Raw genomic sequence first — 17,317 nt, forward strand, 5'->3', positions numbered from 1 at the left:
GTGAGACACTAATGCCTATAAGATTCATTTCAGTTTCAGCTGTACTACAATGAAACTTATCTTTGAGTTGTTAGGGTGGTAGCTACCAAACTATTTTTAACATAAATAGGATTGCCTCCAAAATGCAAATTATTAGGCTCTTTTCTTCAAAACTGCAGAAGTTGCTCTCACCCCTTCCCTCAACCAACACACAGTCCAAATGCAGCAAGCAGTTTAGGGGCCATTGTAGTATCTTGTGAGACCCCAAGGAAGTCTCAAGTCCTTAGAGCCCCAGCATGGCACAGAAGAGCATATGGAACTCTCCTTCCTTACTCTTTACACCCACCCTACATTGAAGGACTTAGAAGTATCAGGAGAGGATCAATGGATAATAAGAGGCATTAAGGTTGGGAGAAGAGGATACAGAGTAAAGTTCTGACAAAAATGAAGATATTTAATGAAACTTGGACAACAGCAATCCCCAAAGCCGCCTGCTTCCTGACCACCCACACATTCTACACATGGGGACAGCTCTGAAATTCAGATGTCACTGTGTGCAAAGAAGAAATCCAGACTATATATGAAATAATCAAAAAAGCCAGGTATCGTCGATTTCACCTGGAATTAAGATTATATCTTCTGCCACTAGGCAGAATAGCAGCCCAAAATAAACAACAAGTTTAATTGTTGAGAACTCATGTCTGTACCCGCGAATTGTGAAATGTGTGCTGCAGACACCATAACACCACCCGCTGTGTGGCCCTCGAATTCAAGAGCAACAAAACAAACAAAAACACCAATTATTTATTCCACAATTAGGAATTTCACAGTGAATTTTACTCACCGGAAATGAAACCACCCTCATCCTTGTACCACACTTATTCTTTGACTTTCGTGCAAATACTCAGAAACAAACTAGGTATGAAAAGCAGGGATTGCATGTGTAATGAATTTCAGTCCATAAATATAACAATATCTTGTATCATTGATGGAGTTTACAGAGTCCATATCATACACATTAACTCACTGAATCATGACAACGGCTCCATGAGGTAGGTATTATTGAATTTACAGGTGAAGTACCTGAGACTTAGAGGTTAAGTAACATCTCCGAGGAAACACAGCTGTGACAAAACTGCAACTCAAACCCAGGTCCTCTGATATACAGAATCGGTATGTATTATCACATATTATAAATAGAGAGACTAACTTATTTATAGTCAACTCACCAGGGGTAAGAGAGAAATTACGTCATTACACATGTCCCTCTAATTTTTCCTTAAAGTAGCTTTTAGAAATTGACTTCTTGACCTGTGGACCTGTTCATCTTTAAGTAGATGCTGGTGAGTACTTCATTTTTATAAAATTAAATTTCAAATTAAACCCCTTTTTTTCACTGTTTTCCCTCATATTTTCAAATCCTGATAAACACAAAATTTAGGTAGAAGAGCAATATATATGTGAAAGGGAAAAAACCTACATCAGATTCTGTTGCTCTTGGAACTTCCAAGACATGGTGCCCATATTGTTCATCTAAAGTTGAATACCTGGATACACTAACTAACTTGAATAATGTATAACCTGGTATATGATAGGTATTGTTAAAATTTTACGTGAATTCGTAACAAGAAAGCAGATAGTTACTGATAAGCATTTCAGAGTTATATAATTAATTTTCTTGCTGACAGAACATAGGTGGCTCAAACTTTACAAATCACATTTATCTAGTTGAATCCCAATTATTTTAGAAATAGATGAAATAGATTAACTGAAACTCAGATACACATACATAAACAAAAATAACATACCCTTAATATTAAAGACTTAGTCTCTGATCCAATTATTAACTTCTAGGTCTTGACTGATCTTACATTTTTAATTTCAGAGGACTTAGGTAAAATTTTGCTTACAGTAAAGCCTGGTTATTCATACAACTAATTGAGAATTTTCACTCATCTGATAATACAGGGGTGAAATGTTAAGACAGAACGACTTTGTGATTAAATGGAATAAATTTGATCAGCACACAATGAAAAAAATCAACACATGAAAGAAAGATGTATTTGAGAACATTTTTAATAAATAATGTGACAAAATTACTTTTCTGATTATTGGATTTTCAGTATGCAAAATTATGGCTAAAAATAAGAGGCTTCTTACATGAACATAATGAAAACATTAATCACATGGATTGTTCCCTTAGTACTGCACGCCTTTTCTATGGAACTTTTTCAAATTATCTAAATGAACAAGTTTGGTTTTGGTGAACACCAGCCTTTTTTTTTGTGGTTCAGTTTTGTTTGGCTTTGTTTTCCACTGGGGTCAGACCTGATACCTATCTATGAATAAATGTACATTTTTTTCTTCAAATAGCACCAATTATAAAATCAATGATATTCATAAAATGACAAAAAAGGATCATAGAAATCTACTAGTCAGAGGGCATCATTTGGCAATTGAAAGCAAGTAATGCCTCTATTAGAGATTTTAAGGAAATCTTGTAAGTTTCGACATTGGCCACAACAAACTTAAACCTCTTTTTTTCTTTAAGTCCAGGAAAAGTGAGAACCATTTGGTTCATGGCCCACAATAAAGTATGCATGTTACTTCACCATCTGTCATTATTCAAATATTCCAAATACAAACATAGAGCATTAACAAAACAGGTTAAAAACGCTTCTCAACATTTTTTTTTCAATAAGACAAAAAAGGTTAATAGTTACAATGGTTTACAAATAAAGTTTAGTGATTGTGCTTTTAAAACCAAAAAAAAAAAAAAAAAAGAGAGAGAGAGATTAAAAACAGTGCATTACAAAAACAAAAATCAAACTTCCTTAAGTGGCACTTCTGAAAGTTGAACTGACACTACCAGAAGAAATTTAGGCCAGTTAAGACAGGGATGTTCTTACTCAATTGGTCATTAAAAACATCCACTTGTTTGTAATACGTATTTATAATTACTTTTTGATTGAAAAATAGAACAAGGTTTTGCTAGGTTTACTTATGACAATGACTAGACAACCAGAGATCCAACTGGCTTAGCCCTACTTATCCAAAAGTACATTTCCAATAAGAATATACTTCAATGATTGAAATGAAGACAAAATAAAATACCACCAGGGTTTGCAAAGAGTAAATATTTACAATGTTTCTACCCCATTCGAATTGTTTGTGGTTCTGCATTTGCTATATTTTTAGTTTCTTCCAGCAAAGGGTAGTATGAAAAACTGATTTTGAAATCATGTTAAAATGAAATATGTTTTAATTTGCATTAGCAGTTAGCTATAGAAAGAAAGATTATACTTTGAGAGCCCTTGGCATGAGGTTGAATATCAACTTTCTATATTTGATCAATAGCTTGCTATAAATTAGCTTGGCATATAAGCAGTGCAATGCCATATCTCAGGGGCAAAATGCAAAAGAACAGTTTTGTTCCCTCTTGCTGGCTGATGACTGAAGCAAGAAGTCAAAGCACTTTGCTTGCTGGAAGTAAGGTGTAATGGTTTGCTCCAACAGCGAGGGGAATAGGAAGGCTCTTTGTAGGGTTAGGGATCAAACAACAACAATAAAAACCCAATAAAGTTTTTAAAATGATACCCCAATAAGAGGAATAAAAACGACAATTTGTACACTCTGATTGCACTGAACATTTTATCTGGCGTCATGTGTCATCTGACAGGAGGCATCTTGAGTGATTTTCACATTAGATCTCATAAGCCTCTTGGTTGTCTTCAGCTTTCAGTTTCCTGTAAGAGATACGTTATTGTCACATTTGAAAATAAATCTTAAGAGGATTGTGTTTATTTATATGCATTTATTACTATTATAATTTAATGTGTCTTTTCATTTATTCAGTGGACTATGTTGGAAAGGGCTCATGTCAACTAATTCATTCATCAACCTTAGTTGGTCTTCACAGCAAATTCAACAAGTACCAAACTGGGTTCTGCACAGTGCCCCGGTGTTGCGTGGTGGGGCACAGGGCTCTGAGAAGCAGGAAGGAATGTGTTGAGTTATCTACTCCCCTCAGCCCCAAGTCAACATTACAACTCTGCTTTTGTTGGTTTTAAATACTGGAGTTAACAGTAAGGCCATTCTGTTCCCCCAAAAGGCTACTTCTATTTTAAAATAAACTAAGACCTGAAAAACAACTTCTCTAACTGTTTGCAGGAGGAAAGTCTCATTCTAAACCTCAAAATCGAAATACATTGAGCTTTATAGGACTTTCAATTAGACATAATGGCCTATACCTTTTCAGCTTCTACTATAAAAAGTTGTCATTTGACACCTATTTATCTACTTGAGTTTAACTATATTTATTAAAAAATTTTCCTCAACTTTTATTAAATTGAGAAAATACAATCTTTGAATGGGTGAGGGGAGAATTTATGATATGCCAAGGCTAACAAGAGAGTATATCTTTGACTTAAGAAGTTTCCTCCAACTGGGGAGGTCAGTGTCACAGACTAGGCATACACTTTCAGAAGTGTAAAGGTGAAGGACAGTTAGCCAAACCAGCCACATTACCCTGGTGCTGACTATGGCAACTTCCTCACTCACATCATATAACTCTGTCATCTTACTGGGTTTTTATAGCCTGCTACAATGCTATGAATTATAATAGCTCTAGATCAACAGCTCTTACTTCTTAACAATGTGTTTGCCATATATGTTTCTTATCTGAAAATCTGCAAATGAAGATAAACCCTAGATAAACTGCCATTAACATTTAAAACTTTGGGACACATTTCAAGAAAATTCTCAAATTCTCAGAACTTCAGTTTCTGCCATCATAGACATTAGAGTACTGAAAAGTTTGCAATAAAACAGTAACATTTCTGTACACTGATGAAGTTTCCTAACTACATAAAACAACCACAGTCTAACATTGGTAAACTTGGGGAAAAATTATAGATACCTCTAATTCTTCATTATTATCTTCTCCTCTTTCATATCCTCCAAGTACCTGCATTTCTGCAATATTTCTTCGACCTACATTTGCTTGTTCTCTTTGTCTGCTTCCTGATCCTCTTGATGACATTGAGCTTGAGGAACTGGGATCTCTGGGATTATTTGATGTTGGAAAAGTAGGTCTACAATAAGGTAGAATATCCTCTGTGTAATGAAATATAATAAATGCAGGTGAGCACCATCATACACTTTCACTGTATATTGTATCACTCCTGTCTATCTGTAATTCTGAATAAGGAAGCATCAGTGATTTAAGGTATAAATGAGGATACTCTATAAGCATAATGAATAATGCAGCATAGTGTCTTGAAAATGAAAAGTATAAGCCTTGTTGTTTTCCTGTTAGTAGTCAGGGATTTGGATTGATTCCACTCATAAGCTCTTGTCCATCTCAAACTCACTAGAGACCAATATCATTAAAAGAGGTAAACCAAACCTGGAGTCAGACTTGGCTTCCAATTCTGTCATTCACTATATGATCTCAGATTATTTTAGGCTTTAGTTTCTACTTTTCCAAAAAAAGTGATGATAACATCTATACCTAGAGGGTTTCCGTCAGGCCTCCGTTCACATGGACACGTGAGACAGTTTCTTAGTGTTGATATGAAAACAGATGAGATAATAAAATATCTACATAACTTATAAAATGTTATTATAAGGAATTGGTAAAAATCAAGCCCAGTCTCCTAGAAATATCAAACAGAACCAAGCCTGGTTTCACTCCACAGACACCAAAATATCAACCTCCACGTCAATGTCCTATTTACATTATGGAACTCTGAATCTTAGAAGCCTGCTATTGTTGCTAACTTCAATCAGCAAGCCACTCCAATTAATTTCTGTCTCCTGAATTTCTACCTCCTTACTGCTTGAAATTTGGTGCTACTTCTACTGATGCATCAGCCAGCTGCTCACTTCTCTCCAAAGTCTGCCAACTCTGCCTTTTAGATGACAAACACATAAATACCTAACTCTTTGGCATGCTTTTCCCCACCTCCCCCAAATGCTTCCTCTATTATTCACATTGCCTGAATGAAGCCTGATTTCCCTTGAAGTTCCCCCTGACATTCTCTGTAGTGGAAGGGTAAGGCGGAAGGCTTGCCTCTAGCTCACCATCACCAGTTCTAAATCATTGCTCCTCTATCCTTGCACAAAAACATCTCCACCTCTGAGTCCCAAGCCATCGTTTTCTGAAGCCAGTATAGTCTTCCTTGATAGCGTCTTGTTCTTTCCATTCTACTCGTCACAACTTTCACCCCTAACCCACAGTTCTGACACATAGGAGTTTCACAGTCCATGAGGATGACTGTTTCTGCAGCTTCTCTTCATAACACTTGATACCATGTGACCATCATCCTCTGTCTCTGTTTCATCAACGGCTTTCTCTCTACTGACTTTAGTTTTCTCAAACTACAATATGATAAAATCTCTCTCTTGCTAAAAACTTTCCCCTTAAGACTGTGCTCTCCATGAAATCAACACCTTCTTTCTTTCCTCACCACTCAGCCAAGCTTCTTGAAAAGCAATTTGGATTCAATATTTTAGTCACAATTCCCATTCATTCTGCATCCCACTGAAATCTATTTATGCCTACATCACTACCATGAAACTGAGAAAATTGATAATGCTAACCGTGTTTCCAGCCTTGTGTCCCTGGACTTCTTACTGCTCTTAATCAATGCAAATATTATTCTCTCAGCTGCTAGCTTTCCTTCCTCCCTGGTCAATCTTCTGTGAGCTCTTTTTATGAAGCACCACGGATATGCTGATGCTCTACAGGTTTCTACTTTCAGCCTAATGTATATAATTCATATATATGTATAATATAATTATATATACGTTATACATATATGTATGTATATCATTTGTGTGTGTGTGTGTGTGTGTGTGTGTGTGTGTATAGATGAATGATATAGTTTGGATATTTGTCCCTGCCCAAATCGCATGTTGAATTGTAATCCCCACTGTTGGAGGTGGGGCCAGGTGGGAGATGTCTGGATCATGGAGGCAGATCCCTCATGGATCGCTTGGGCCATCCCCTTCATGATAGGTGAGCTCTTGCTCTGAGTTCACACAAGATCTGGTGGTTTAAAAGTATGTGGCACCTCCATCCCACTCTCTCTCTCTCTTGCTCCTGCTTTCACCATGTGATGTGCCTACTCCGCCTTCACCTTCCGCCATAATTCTAAGCTTCCTGAGGTCTCCTCAGAAGCCAAGCGGATGTCAACACCATGTTTCCTATAAAGGCTGCAGAACACTTAGCCAATTAAACCTCTTTCTTTTATAAATTACCCAGTCTCAGGTTTTTCTTTATAGAAATGCAAGAATGGCTTAATACTATATATATATTTTTTCTTCTACTGACCCTAGGTGATTTTACCCAGTCTCACAGATTATAACCCTTTCTAAAATATAACTGTCATAAGGGGAGGCATTTTGTCTGCTTTGCGTGCTGATATACTTTCATCTTGACCTGTAACACGTCATTAATATATTGTTTTACATTATTTTCATCATGCTGAATCATTAATTCATATTTTTAATTCCTAAACTATGCCCCAAACCTTAGGCTCCTATAGGCACCCCCGCTGAACCCCTACTCTTACGTGTTCCTCAAACTCAACCTGTTGAACATTGACCTCACAATGCTCACTCCCTTAGATATCTTCCTTTGCTACATTCTCTAAGACAGTGAATGACATCACTAATCATTAAGATACGCAAGACAGAAAATTGAAATTATTATAGATTCTTCCCTTTCAACAACCTTTCCATACATCTTAAGTGTATCCTTTCCACATGGCCCAACATACAACAAGTAAGTTTGATTTTGACTCTAAAAAGTTTCTTGGATTTTCTGAGTCACCCATTCTTGCTCCTATAACATGGTTTATATTTTCTACATTTCTTGTCTGGGGGTTGCACACATCTTCAAACATCCTTGAGCTATTCCCCTCTAAACTGTCTTCACTCAGCCACTTTCCTCTTATAAAATCTATAGGCTCTTTATGACTTAAGCCTTCATGTACCTCAAGAGCTTCATCTTTGACCACTTTTATTATGTAGTAGTACTGAATTTCTTACAGTTCCCTCAATAGACCTTCGGGCTTTTTATGCAGATTATCCACCTAAATAAATCCTCTTTTCTTAGGAAAGAGATCTTTCCTAACATTCTCTCAGAGTCCTGAGTGAATTCTCTCTCTTCTGGACTCTCAAGTATCATGGCACTATGAAGGTTATACTGAATACAAAAATATCTATGAATTTATAGATTATCTGTCCCTCTCTCCCTGACTACAAGCCCCTTGAAGTCAAGGTTTATGCTTATACATAAATCTCAGGATTTAGTACAATGCTTAATAACACAGTAGGTGTTTGATATATGTAGAAATAAATTGAACTAACGGAGGCAAATGTCAGCAAAATGATCAGAAATTCAAGTCCAAAAGACCACTCTCCTTAATGAAAAATAATCATTCATTATACACATAAATCAGGATGCCTCTTTCACTATAAACAATGTAAACTGAATTATGAAGGTGAAAATTACAGCAATGCATAAAAATGATCATTTAATGGCATATATACATAGGGTTATGATTCAAATAAAAATTTGGAAAAGCAGAGCATATAAAATAATAACTCATCAGTGTACCTCAGTGATTTCCATGATTCCATGGGTTCCTTGTTTCTAGACTAATGGTCTAGTCTTACTTCGTTTGTTAGAAATCTTTTATAGCAGAAAGGACAACTTACTAAATTTATGAAGATTGATTTTAAAAATTTTATCTCTGTTTTCTAAATCTGCATACAAGATAATTTCAGGTTTGTAAAATTTCCTTCTGAAGAATAATCTCAGCTACTTTTTAATTTTTTAAAATATTTATTTATTTATTTATTTATTTATTTATTATTTTCCAAGACAGATTCTTGCTCTGTCGCCCAGACCTGGAGTATAATGGCATGATCTTGGCTCACTGCAATCTCCTCCTCCCGGGTTCAAGCAATTCTCCTGCCTCAGCCTCCCGAGTAGCTGGGATTACAGGTGCACACAACCACACCCGGCTAATTTTTTTATTTTTAGTAGAGATGGGGTTTCACCATGTTGGCCAGGCTGGTCTCGAACTCCTGACCTTGTGATCCACCCACCTTGGCCTCCCAAAGTGCTGGGATTACAGGCGTGAGCCACTGCACCCAGCCAACTTTTAATGAAGCCTTCTTATAAGCAGGAATTGCTCCATACTTTCTGGCCAGATATAAACCTCGCAATTTACATCATCACATTCTATTTATGAATCACTATTTGAAGTCGAGTCACACTGAGTCAAAAGTTCAGAGCCAGATCAACTTTGGGTTAACTGAGAAAAATAAGTAAGTTTTTCAAGCTTTGGATTGTGGTGATATTATCAAGGATATTGTGGTCACACAATAGAGGCATCAGCCTGAAATGCACAGCTTTATTTATAACCTCACTTGTGAGTCTATGCCTGGATTAGGAGTTCATGCTGCAGTCACAGAACAAAGAGAAACTGCCCTCTGTGTTGAAAAGAAGTTAGCTAATGACCAGATGTCCATAATAAATACAACAATACACTGAGGTCAGATCTTACCACAATATATCTATTAAAACACAGTAGTTAAGTGCCCCTGTAGGTTTTTAAGTTTCATTCCCCTATCACTCTTTGCTGATTCCTCAACTAATAATCTTCCATTTCTTGTGTTTCTTCCTCCTACATGGTTTCTTCTCTTTAGTCTATAATAATGTTCAAATCCACAATCCTAAAACATTTCCACTGATTTGGCCTTTCTGTCAAACTCTATCCCAAGATTTCCTCCTCATCCCAAACTTCCAGAAAGAGCTTACTTGTGCTCATCACCTCCCTTCCAAAATTTCCATTCACTTTCCAACTCCATACAGGCTGGCTTTTATTCTAACCCACAAAAAACATATTGCAAGATCCCTTTTTTCCTCGCTTGGTTTACATTCAACTTTCACCACTGTGGTATTTTATATGCCTTCCTGTCTGAAAATTTCCCACCCCATTCTTTATAGGACACTATTTTCAATAGCTTGGATATCTTGATTATTAAATCTCTGGGTCGGTCAATCTGTTTCCTTAATAGGATGTTGATTATCTGCCTGCTCCCTAAGTATAATCATCCTGGACTAGTGGTGTGTTGGAGCAGGCTCAATATTTCACAATAGCTGAATATATTCATCTCTTCCTACCTCCACATTCAGTGACTTGAAATTGGCAATTTTGAGAGTATTCACACAACAGAAGTAAGCAAATGGCTACAAATTAGGGTTTGGTTTTGTTTTCTTCCTGGATAGCCGATTGATAAATAGTTACCGGCATTATCTCTGCTGAAATTCAGACTTTGTCATTCACATAATTATCACCTCTGTGTTGTGGGTTCTAAAATCCACTCTGTCCTCACAACCTTTCTCCTCACCTTTAAACCTAATTCTCTAAATTTTCGTTGTGATTTTTTACTATCTGTGTTCTTGTTGGCATTTTAATCCATTCAAAACTGCAAAAATTTTCCCCATGAAATTTAACATTTTCCCTGTTCTTTATTTTGTTTTTTTTACATTGGTTAATACAATCATGTTTCACTGGTCATTCAGGGCCACCTAGTCAACCTATGAATAACTTTTTTTGTTTACTCTATTATTTCAACTTACCTTTGAACATTCAATTAGCCACCAAGTCTTATTGGGCCTCTCTCTGAAGTGTCTGTACAGGCTGATCCTTCCTGTTCTTCTGAGCTATTTTAATTCAGTGCTTTCATATTTTATACTTAGAGTGTTACTGTAATGTTTCTGATACCTTCATCTACCGGTTTCCAGTCTCTTCCTTCACTGTATAGTGCTGCCAGTTATTTTTCTAAAACACATATCTGATTATGTCCTTTCTCACTCAGAATTACTTGTTGGCTCACAAATGCCCTTGTTATAAATCTCAAACCCTTCAGAAAAGTATCCCTGGCCTTTGCAACTTGGCCTAACCACCTTTCTAGTTTTATTTTTCACCCAGGCTACAGAACAGTTGTGTGATCTCAGCTGACTGCAGTCTTGACCTCCCGGGTGCAAGCCATCCTCCCATCTCAGCCTCCCGAGTAACTAGGACTAGAGGCATGTGCCAATATGCCCAGCTAATTTTTGTATTTTTTGTAAAGATGGTCTCTGGCCCCAAATATTCAATTCTCCAGCCAAAGTGGAAACCATTGTTCACCAAACATTCATTTTCACACATTCATGTTCTTTTCTCAACCTATTTCTTTTCCCCAATATCCCTTCTCCCTCTTTAACCTGTGGAAATCATGCTTTCCTTTAAAATCTAACTCAGTTGGCACCTCTCCAGGTGATGTTGAGTATAAAGGCATATACTGGAATGAATTGTATTAAAATTATTCGAGTACATCCCTATCTCCTCCACTGGAGAGCAAATTTCTTAATCTTACCACTTTTTACATGGCCATATAGAGCCTAACTGTATGCCTTGCAAACACACTCAATCTATATTTATTTGCTGCTTGATTGGATGAGTACCTTGGATGAGATGAGTCTTTGCTGGTGGAAGGTCTCGTTTTGCTGCCTTGTTTCCACGTCCTTTCCCGTCATTTTGCTGTTCCTGTGCTTCTCTGGGATCACCTGGATTTGTTCGCATGTCAACAACCTGTCTTCCATCCAATACTTCTCTCCCCTTGTAACTGCTTCCTTTTCTGTCTGATGATCTGTCTGTTCTTGCATCCACAGAAAGGAGTTTTGGCACCACTACAGGTCGTACTTCCAGCTGTGTCTTGGATTGGGCAGTAGGTGACTTTATAGCAGGTGGCGGCACAGGAGGTGGTGGAAGATCTAAAAAGAAACATTAAAAATACTACTGTAAAAGTCTGCTGCTTATAAAATCATCAAACATTTGGATTATCATTGGAGCCACATTCACCTAAGAGATACTATATCTTAGATGAACTAGAATACTTGAAGGTAACCAAGGAAAAATACCCCCAATTTTTTTAAATTTATGTTTATTTATTTATTTATTCTGAGACAGGGTCTTACTCTGTCATTCAGGCTACAGTGCAGGTGCGCAGTCTCAGCTCACTGCAGCCTTGACCTCCTGGGTGCGAGCAATCCTCTCACCTCAGCCTCCCGAGTAGCTAGGACTATAGGCGAGCATCACCACACCTGGCTACGTTTTGTGTTTTTTGTAGAGATGGGGTTTTGCCATTTTGCCCAGGCTGGTCTCAAACTCCTGGACTCAAGTTATCTGTCCACCTTGGCTTCCTGAAGTGCTAGAACTACAGGCATGAGCCACTGCACCCAGCCAAGACCAACACTTTTAATGTACTCCTGTTATCTAGCACAGAACCATTGAATGACAAAGTTGGTACTTAGTGACATCTGCTCCTGGGATAGCTAACGCTGGGTATATGTACTGTAACTTTCTCTCTCCCAAGTATGGTAGAGCTTCCTAATTGATTTCAGTATAACACTGCTAGTACCAGATGCATGCCTTTGCTCCTCAGACAATCACTGCAAATTGATTGAGGTTGTACTTGAGTTGAGACTTATTTGCTATCTCTAATCTAGCCTAAATCTCTTCTTATTTTGTAGAGAAGGAAGCTCAAATATGTAGACCTTAAGCTACTGTGTCATCTCAAAGCTAGATATAATCAGAACCAGGACTAACCAATGGTTCAGTGTTCTTTATATTACTACATTCAATTGCATGTTTATAATCTACTATTCATTGATGGCATCTCACCATTGTGTTTACGTACCCAGAGGTTTTAAACTAGATAATCACTGGTATAAATATATGTTAATTTCATTTACACACACACACACACACACACACACACACAGTTACTTCTAGTTGTAGTTACATCTTAAGTAATACATATTACATATAATGTAACTTATATAATTTAATTTCTTCCCTTTTTTGGAGACAAAGTCTTGCTTTGTTGCCTAGGCTGGAGTGCAGTGGTGTGATCTCAGCTCACTGCAGCCTCTGTCTCCCATCAAGTGATCCTCCCACCTCAGCCTCCTGAGTAACTGGGACTACATGCCACCACACCCGATTAATTTTTGTAGTTTTTGTAGAGACAGGGTTTCACTATGTTGCCCAGGCTGGTCTCGAACTCCTATGCTCAATCCATCCACCCACTTTGATCTCCTAAAGCACTGGGATTATAGCTATGAGCCACCACACCCAGCCTATAATTCAATTTTGTATATCATAGATATACTTAAGAATGAAAGTAGTCATAAAATTTGATATCTAGAAAAAATTTTTTTAATCAGTGCTATCTTTAAAAATCATTCCTCCAGGGAGAAAGGAAATATGTATCCTAATATTATTTGGTAATTTAGTAGAAGAATAAGAGTAGATACTAAGTTTCAGTTATTCCGGCTGCAGTATGGGGAATGTATTAACAAGAAAAGCTTCAATTCTGGAGGTCAAGAGATTATTATAATAACTCACATAATTAATGATAGGTGATAAAATGTTATTGGTGTCTGTTCAGATGGACAGGAAAAGACGTGTTTGAGATTAAGGCAGAAAAATCAATATTATTTCAGGATCAATGAAATACAGTACAGGGATGGGGGGAGGAAAGAATCTAAGATGACTTTTAGGATTTTTGTCACAGTTGGCTTGGTGAATGAAAAGAACATCACTGAAGGTACAGAATGCAACAAAAGGGAGAGTTTGTGAAGGAAGACTGTAAGTTCAGTTTTAAAAAAGTGAATAGGAGGAGCCTTTGGAGTATCAAAATAGAAAGGTACAACAGGTATTTGTAAATAAAATCTGACTTTCAGGAGAGATCAAAACCAGAGATACAGGGATTTTGGAATTATCAGCATAGCTATGTTTTTAAGTCATGTCTTTAGAAATGGTAACGTTTTCACATTTCTAGAATAATGTCTAGAATAAACTAAAACACATTCATAAAACATCTATTGCATGCTTAGTATTATAAAATTAGCCTTAAGATTTTAAATTAAAAAAATACAAATTTACATGGTAAAAAATTCAGTAGGAGTTTAAACTTGAAAGAACAACCTCCGTACCTCCCCACCTCCATTTCAAATCCCTAGTATTGACTATGCAGAGGTAATGGGCTTGAATGGTTTTCTATAGATCATTCCTGAAGTTGTTTATAAAGCAGGGCTGTCAAGTCTCATAACTGCAGGGAGCACCGTTCACATCAAGGACTATATAAAATGGCCACACCTGGGATGACACAGAGTACCTGTCTTCCCATTCACATGTGGTGACCAGATAAAAAGGACCACACACACACAGAGACAGCCTTCCTTCTTTACCAACATGAATGGATTGCGCTGTTTTCACCTAACCAGGTAGTTATACAGTTTTCCATATGTGTACATAGGGCTTTACTCTTTTTTGGAAAAGTTTGCCTAATGTTATATTCTATGACTACATCATTATTTTTTAGCCAATCCCTATAGAGAAATATTCTGGTTGTTTCCAGATATTTTATTATTATTGACACTGGGCCATTGACCATCATTTTCATGTATCAGCATGAGAAACTGTTAAATATTAAAATTGTGTTTTGAAGATTCTTAGTATAACAGCAAATTCATGGCCCTAAGAAGCATCAGTTTTAACCTAGTATTTCTCATAATTACATATTTTTAAAAAATAAATGAAACTTTTTTGTTCCATAAATATACAATTTTTTGAAACTTATTTTCTTTTGGCATTATATGCTAAAGCTAAGGTGTTAGAATTCATTGTATTAGTTTTGAAAACAGACAGTCTGAGTTGCCATCTTAGTACCTACCAGCTGTTTTACTTAGGAATGATTATAAGAAGTGATCACACTTTTACTTGCATTCTTTTGTTAGTGGTTTTCACGGCTTACCATGTTCGAGTATCATATAAATAGACCCAACAGTTTAGCCAAAATGGTAGCCAATTATAGCCAATAGCACTAATTTTCCCTCTGATTTTATAAAATCAAGTTTTTTGTCTTGCAAGATAGATCGACAGTGTCACAAGTGTGTTTTTCCTCCTTTGTCTACTACTTTAACAGATTTTTCAAAAAATAATACATAAAAATAACTACTATGATGTCCCCTCCCTTGATGTTACTTATTATTAAAGATAACCAAAAAGAGAGAGTTAGAAGACAGGCTCTATCAAGTAGCCTAAAGCCAAGGGACCCAAGGAAGAATGATTTTAAGTTCAGACTGAGCCTGGGATTGGCAACAAGGGGAAAAAAGTCTAATTCAGAACATACCACGAAGCAGAGAGAGTGAGTGACTGCAGGCTCATTTCTGCACTATCTGCTTGCTATAAACTTAAATTGGATTGCGAACACAGATTATCAGGAAGCTGATGACTGCCACTATCATCAAATCGTAAAATGTCTGGGCCTTTAAGATATCAAAACTGATGACTACCACTATCTTAACATCATACAAAGGCTTGGGAATATATGACTCATGAGACAAAATCTGTTACTAGATGTTCTAGATAGGTGTTATTTATAACACAAGTTAAAAAGAGAAGAGAACCTGATGATAATTTAAAGAATTCTAACTTCCTATATATATTTGTCACTGTATCTAATTGACAATTAGAGAGGGAAATGTTGACAGGTTTGATTTCTTATATAAACAGATTGCCAAATAAATTCTTTCTTAGGTATTATAAAATATCACCAAGCAGGGATATCCCTGCTTATGAGGCCAGGGATTATTATAGTATAAACAATTCCATATTCCACATAGTGATATATAGTGCTTTCACCCAATTTGTACCATGAGTAGTACAAATTGGATTTCACAAATTGGATTGTGGACTTGTTTTGTATGTATGTGTGTAGACTTCATGTAATCTTATAAACACTCATTCTTTCTACAAGACTTTCCAAATAACAGTATAATGCATGTAAAGTAACATATAAGAACATATGCATTCAGACAATTCTGCCAACATTAACCTGCTATAGAGATCCAGCACTCTATTTACTTAACCGCTTCAAGTCCTCAGACCTTGTAATTAATGATAAATCAAGTCAAAATAACATCATTCCAAAGAGGGTGGTGAATTTATAATTTATGAAAAGTAGGAATGGAGAAATAATGTAGATTTGGTTTTTAAATCAACTATGTAAATGCATTAGAGAGGTTGAAGAGAGAGGATGGAAAGAATCTATTAGAAGGTCCTAGAAATGCACTTATTCCTGGCTTTTACTCAATAAGACTCTGGCTAATAAATATTCATATATCCTAATCCCACCCTTTATCTGGGTTCAACTTGTAAGAGGCAAATATGGAATAAATAAATCATTAGATACCGCCTGTCAGTGTGACTGAAGCATGCAGCACTCTCCTTTGCATCGAGTTCTCCCTGCGTGCTTACGAGACCTTGGATTTGACCGCAGAGCAAGGTTTGGCCACAATGCCAGGTGTCAGGGGCTGGTGCACTGTTATGGGCTGAATTGTGCCCCCTTAAAATTCAAATGTTGAAGTCCTAACCCCCAGTACCTCAGAATGTGACTGTATTTGGAGTCTTTAAAGAGGTAATGAAGTTAAAATGAGGTCACCAGGGTAGGTCCTAATCCATAACTGATGTCATTACAAGAGGAGATTAGGACACACACATACACTGGGGGAAGATCAGGTGAAGCACAGGGAGAAGATGGCCGTCTCCCAGCCAAGGAGAGAGGCCTCAGAAGAAACCACTCCTACGGACACCTTGATCTTAAACTTCTGGCTTCCAGAACTGTGAAGAAATAAATTTCTGTTTTTTAAGCCACCTGGTGTATGGTACTTTGTTATGGCGGCCCTAGCAAACTAATACAAGGATTAACTGAGAAGGATCATCGCAAATTACTCTTTATCCGTTCAGACATGGCCACTCTTTATCCTTCTTTATATAGTTTTTAAAGACTCTACAAAGGAATGTCATAATCTGAACAAAATTTACAAAGTAAAGATGCTACAAAATCAATACTGACAAACCATATTCTGAACAATAGTTCACATAAATGTATTGACAATAATCAAACTCATCCATCATAATCCATACATTTTGCCCACTGAAAAGAAAAAAAACCCCACAAAATCCTTCATGTCTTACAAATATGTTCAATTCACATTTTAACAATCGGTAGCTCTTTAAATTCTTTCTTCCTCTCCCTTCTCTTTTTTAATAAATTGTACCAATTGTGTCTGCCATTGAGCTTCTTCATGAGTTGGTCTATGAATATTTTTTCCAAAAATGCAGTGTAGTAATTTGGGAAAATAATTTCTGAAAAAATGGCTTTTGTCTCTACGTCATAACCACTGCCATCCAGCGTGTCTGCATTTCTT

At 36.7% G+C, this 17,317-nt stretch overlaps 1 protein-coding gene across 15 annotated transcripts in view; it reads right to left on the reverse strand.

Moving 5' to 3' along the window:
- Positions 1-2,037: 2,037 nt before the first annotated feature.
- The window catches only part of ROBO1 (roundabout guidance receptor 1), a 1,167,403-nt gene continuing 1,152,123 nt past the window's right edge, over positions 2,038-17,317 (reverse strand). For all 15 annotated transcript variants that reach the window (XM_016941499.4, XM_016941496.4, XM_063806043.1 and 12 more), the window contains 3 exons: positions 11,507-11,815; positions 4,898-5,094; positions 2,038-3,725 (listed from right to left, as the gene is read on the reverse strand). In XM_016941499.4, the coding sequence (XP_016796988.2) occupies positions 3,711-3,725; positions 4,898-5,094; positions 11,507-11,815 (521 nt within the window). In that variant the 3' untranslated portion in view covers positions 2,038-3,710. The remainder of the gene's footprint in view (positions 3,726-4,897; positions 5,095-11,506; positions 11,816-17,317) is intronic.

This window comes from Pan troglodytes, chromosome 2, assembly GCF_028858775.2.
Source record: "Pan troglodytes isolate AG18354 chromosome 2, NHGRI_mPanTro3-v2.0_pri, whole genome shotgun sequence".
NCBI classification, from domain to species: Eukaryota; Metazoa; Chordata; class Mammalia; order Primates; family Hominidae; genus Pan; species Pan troglodytes.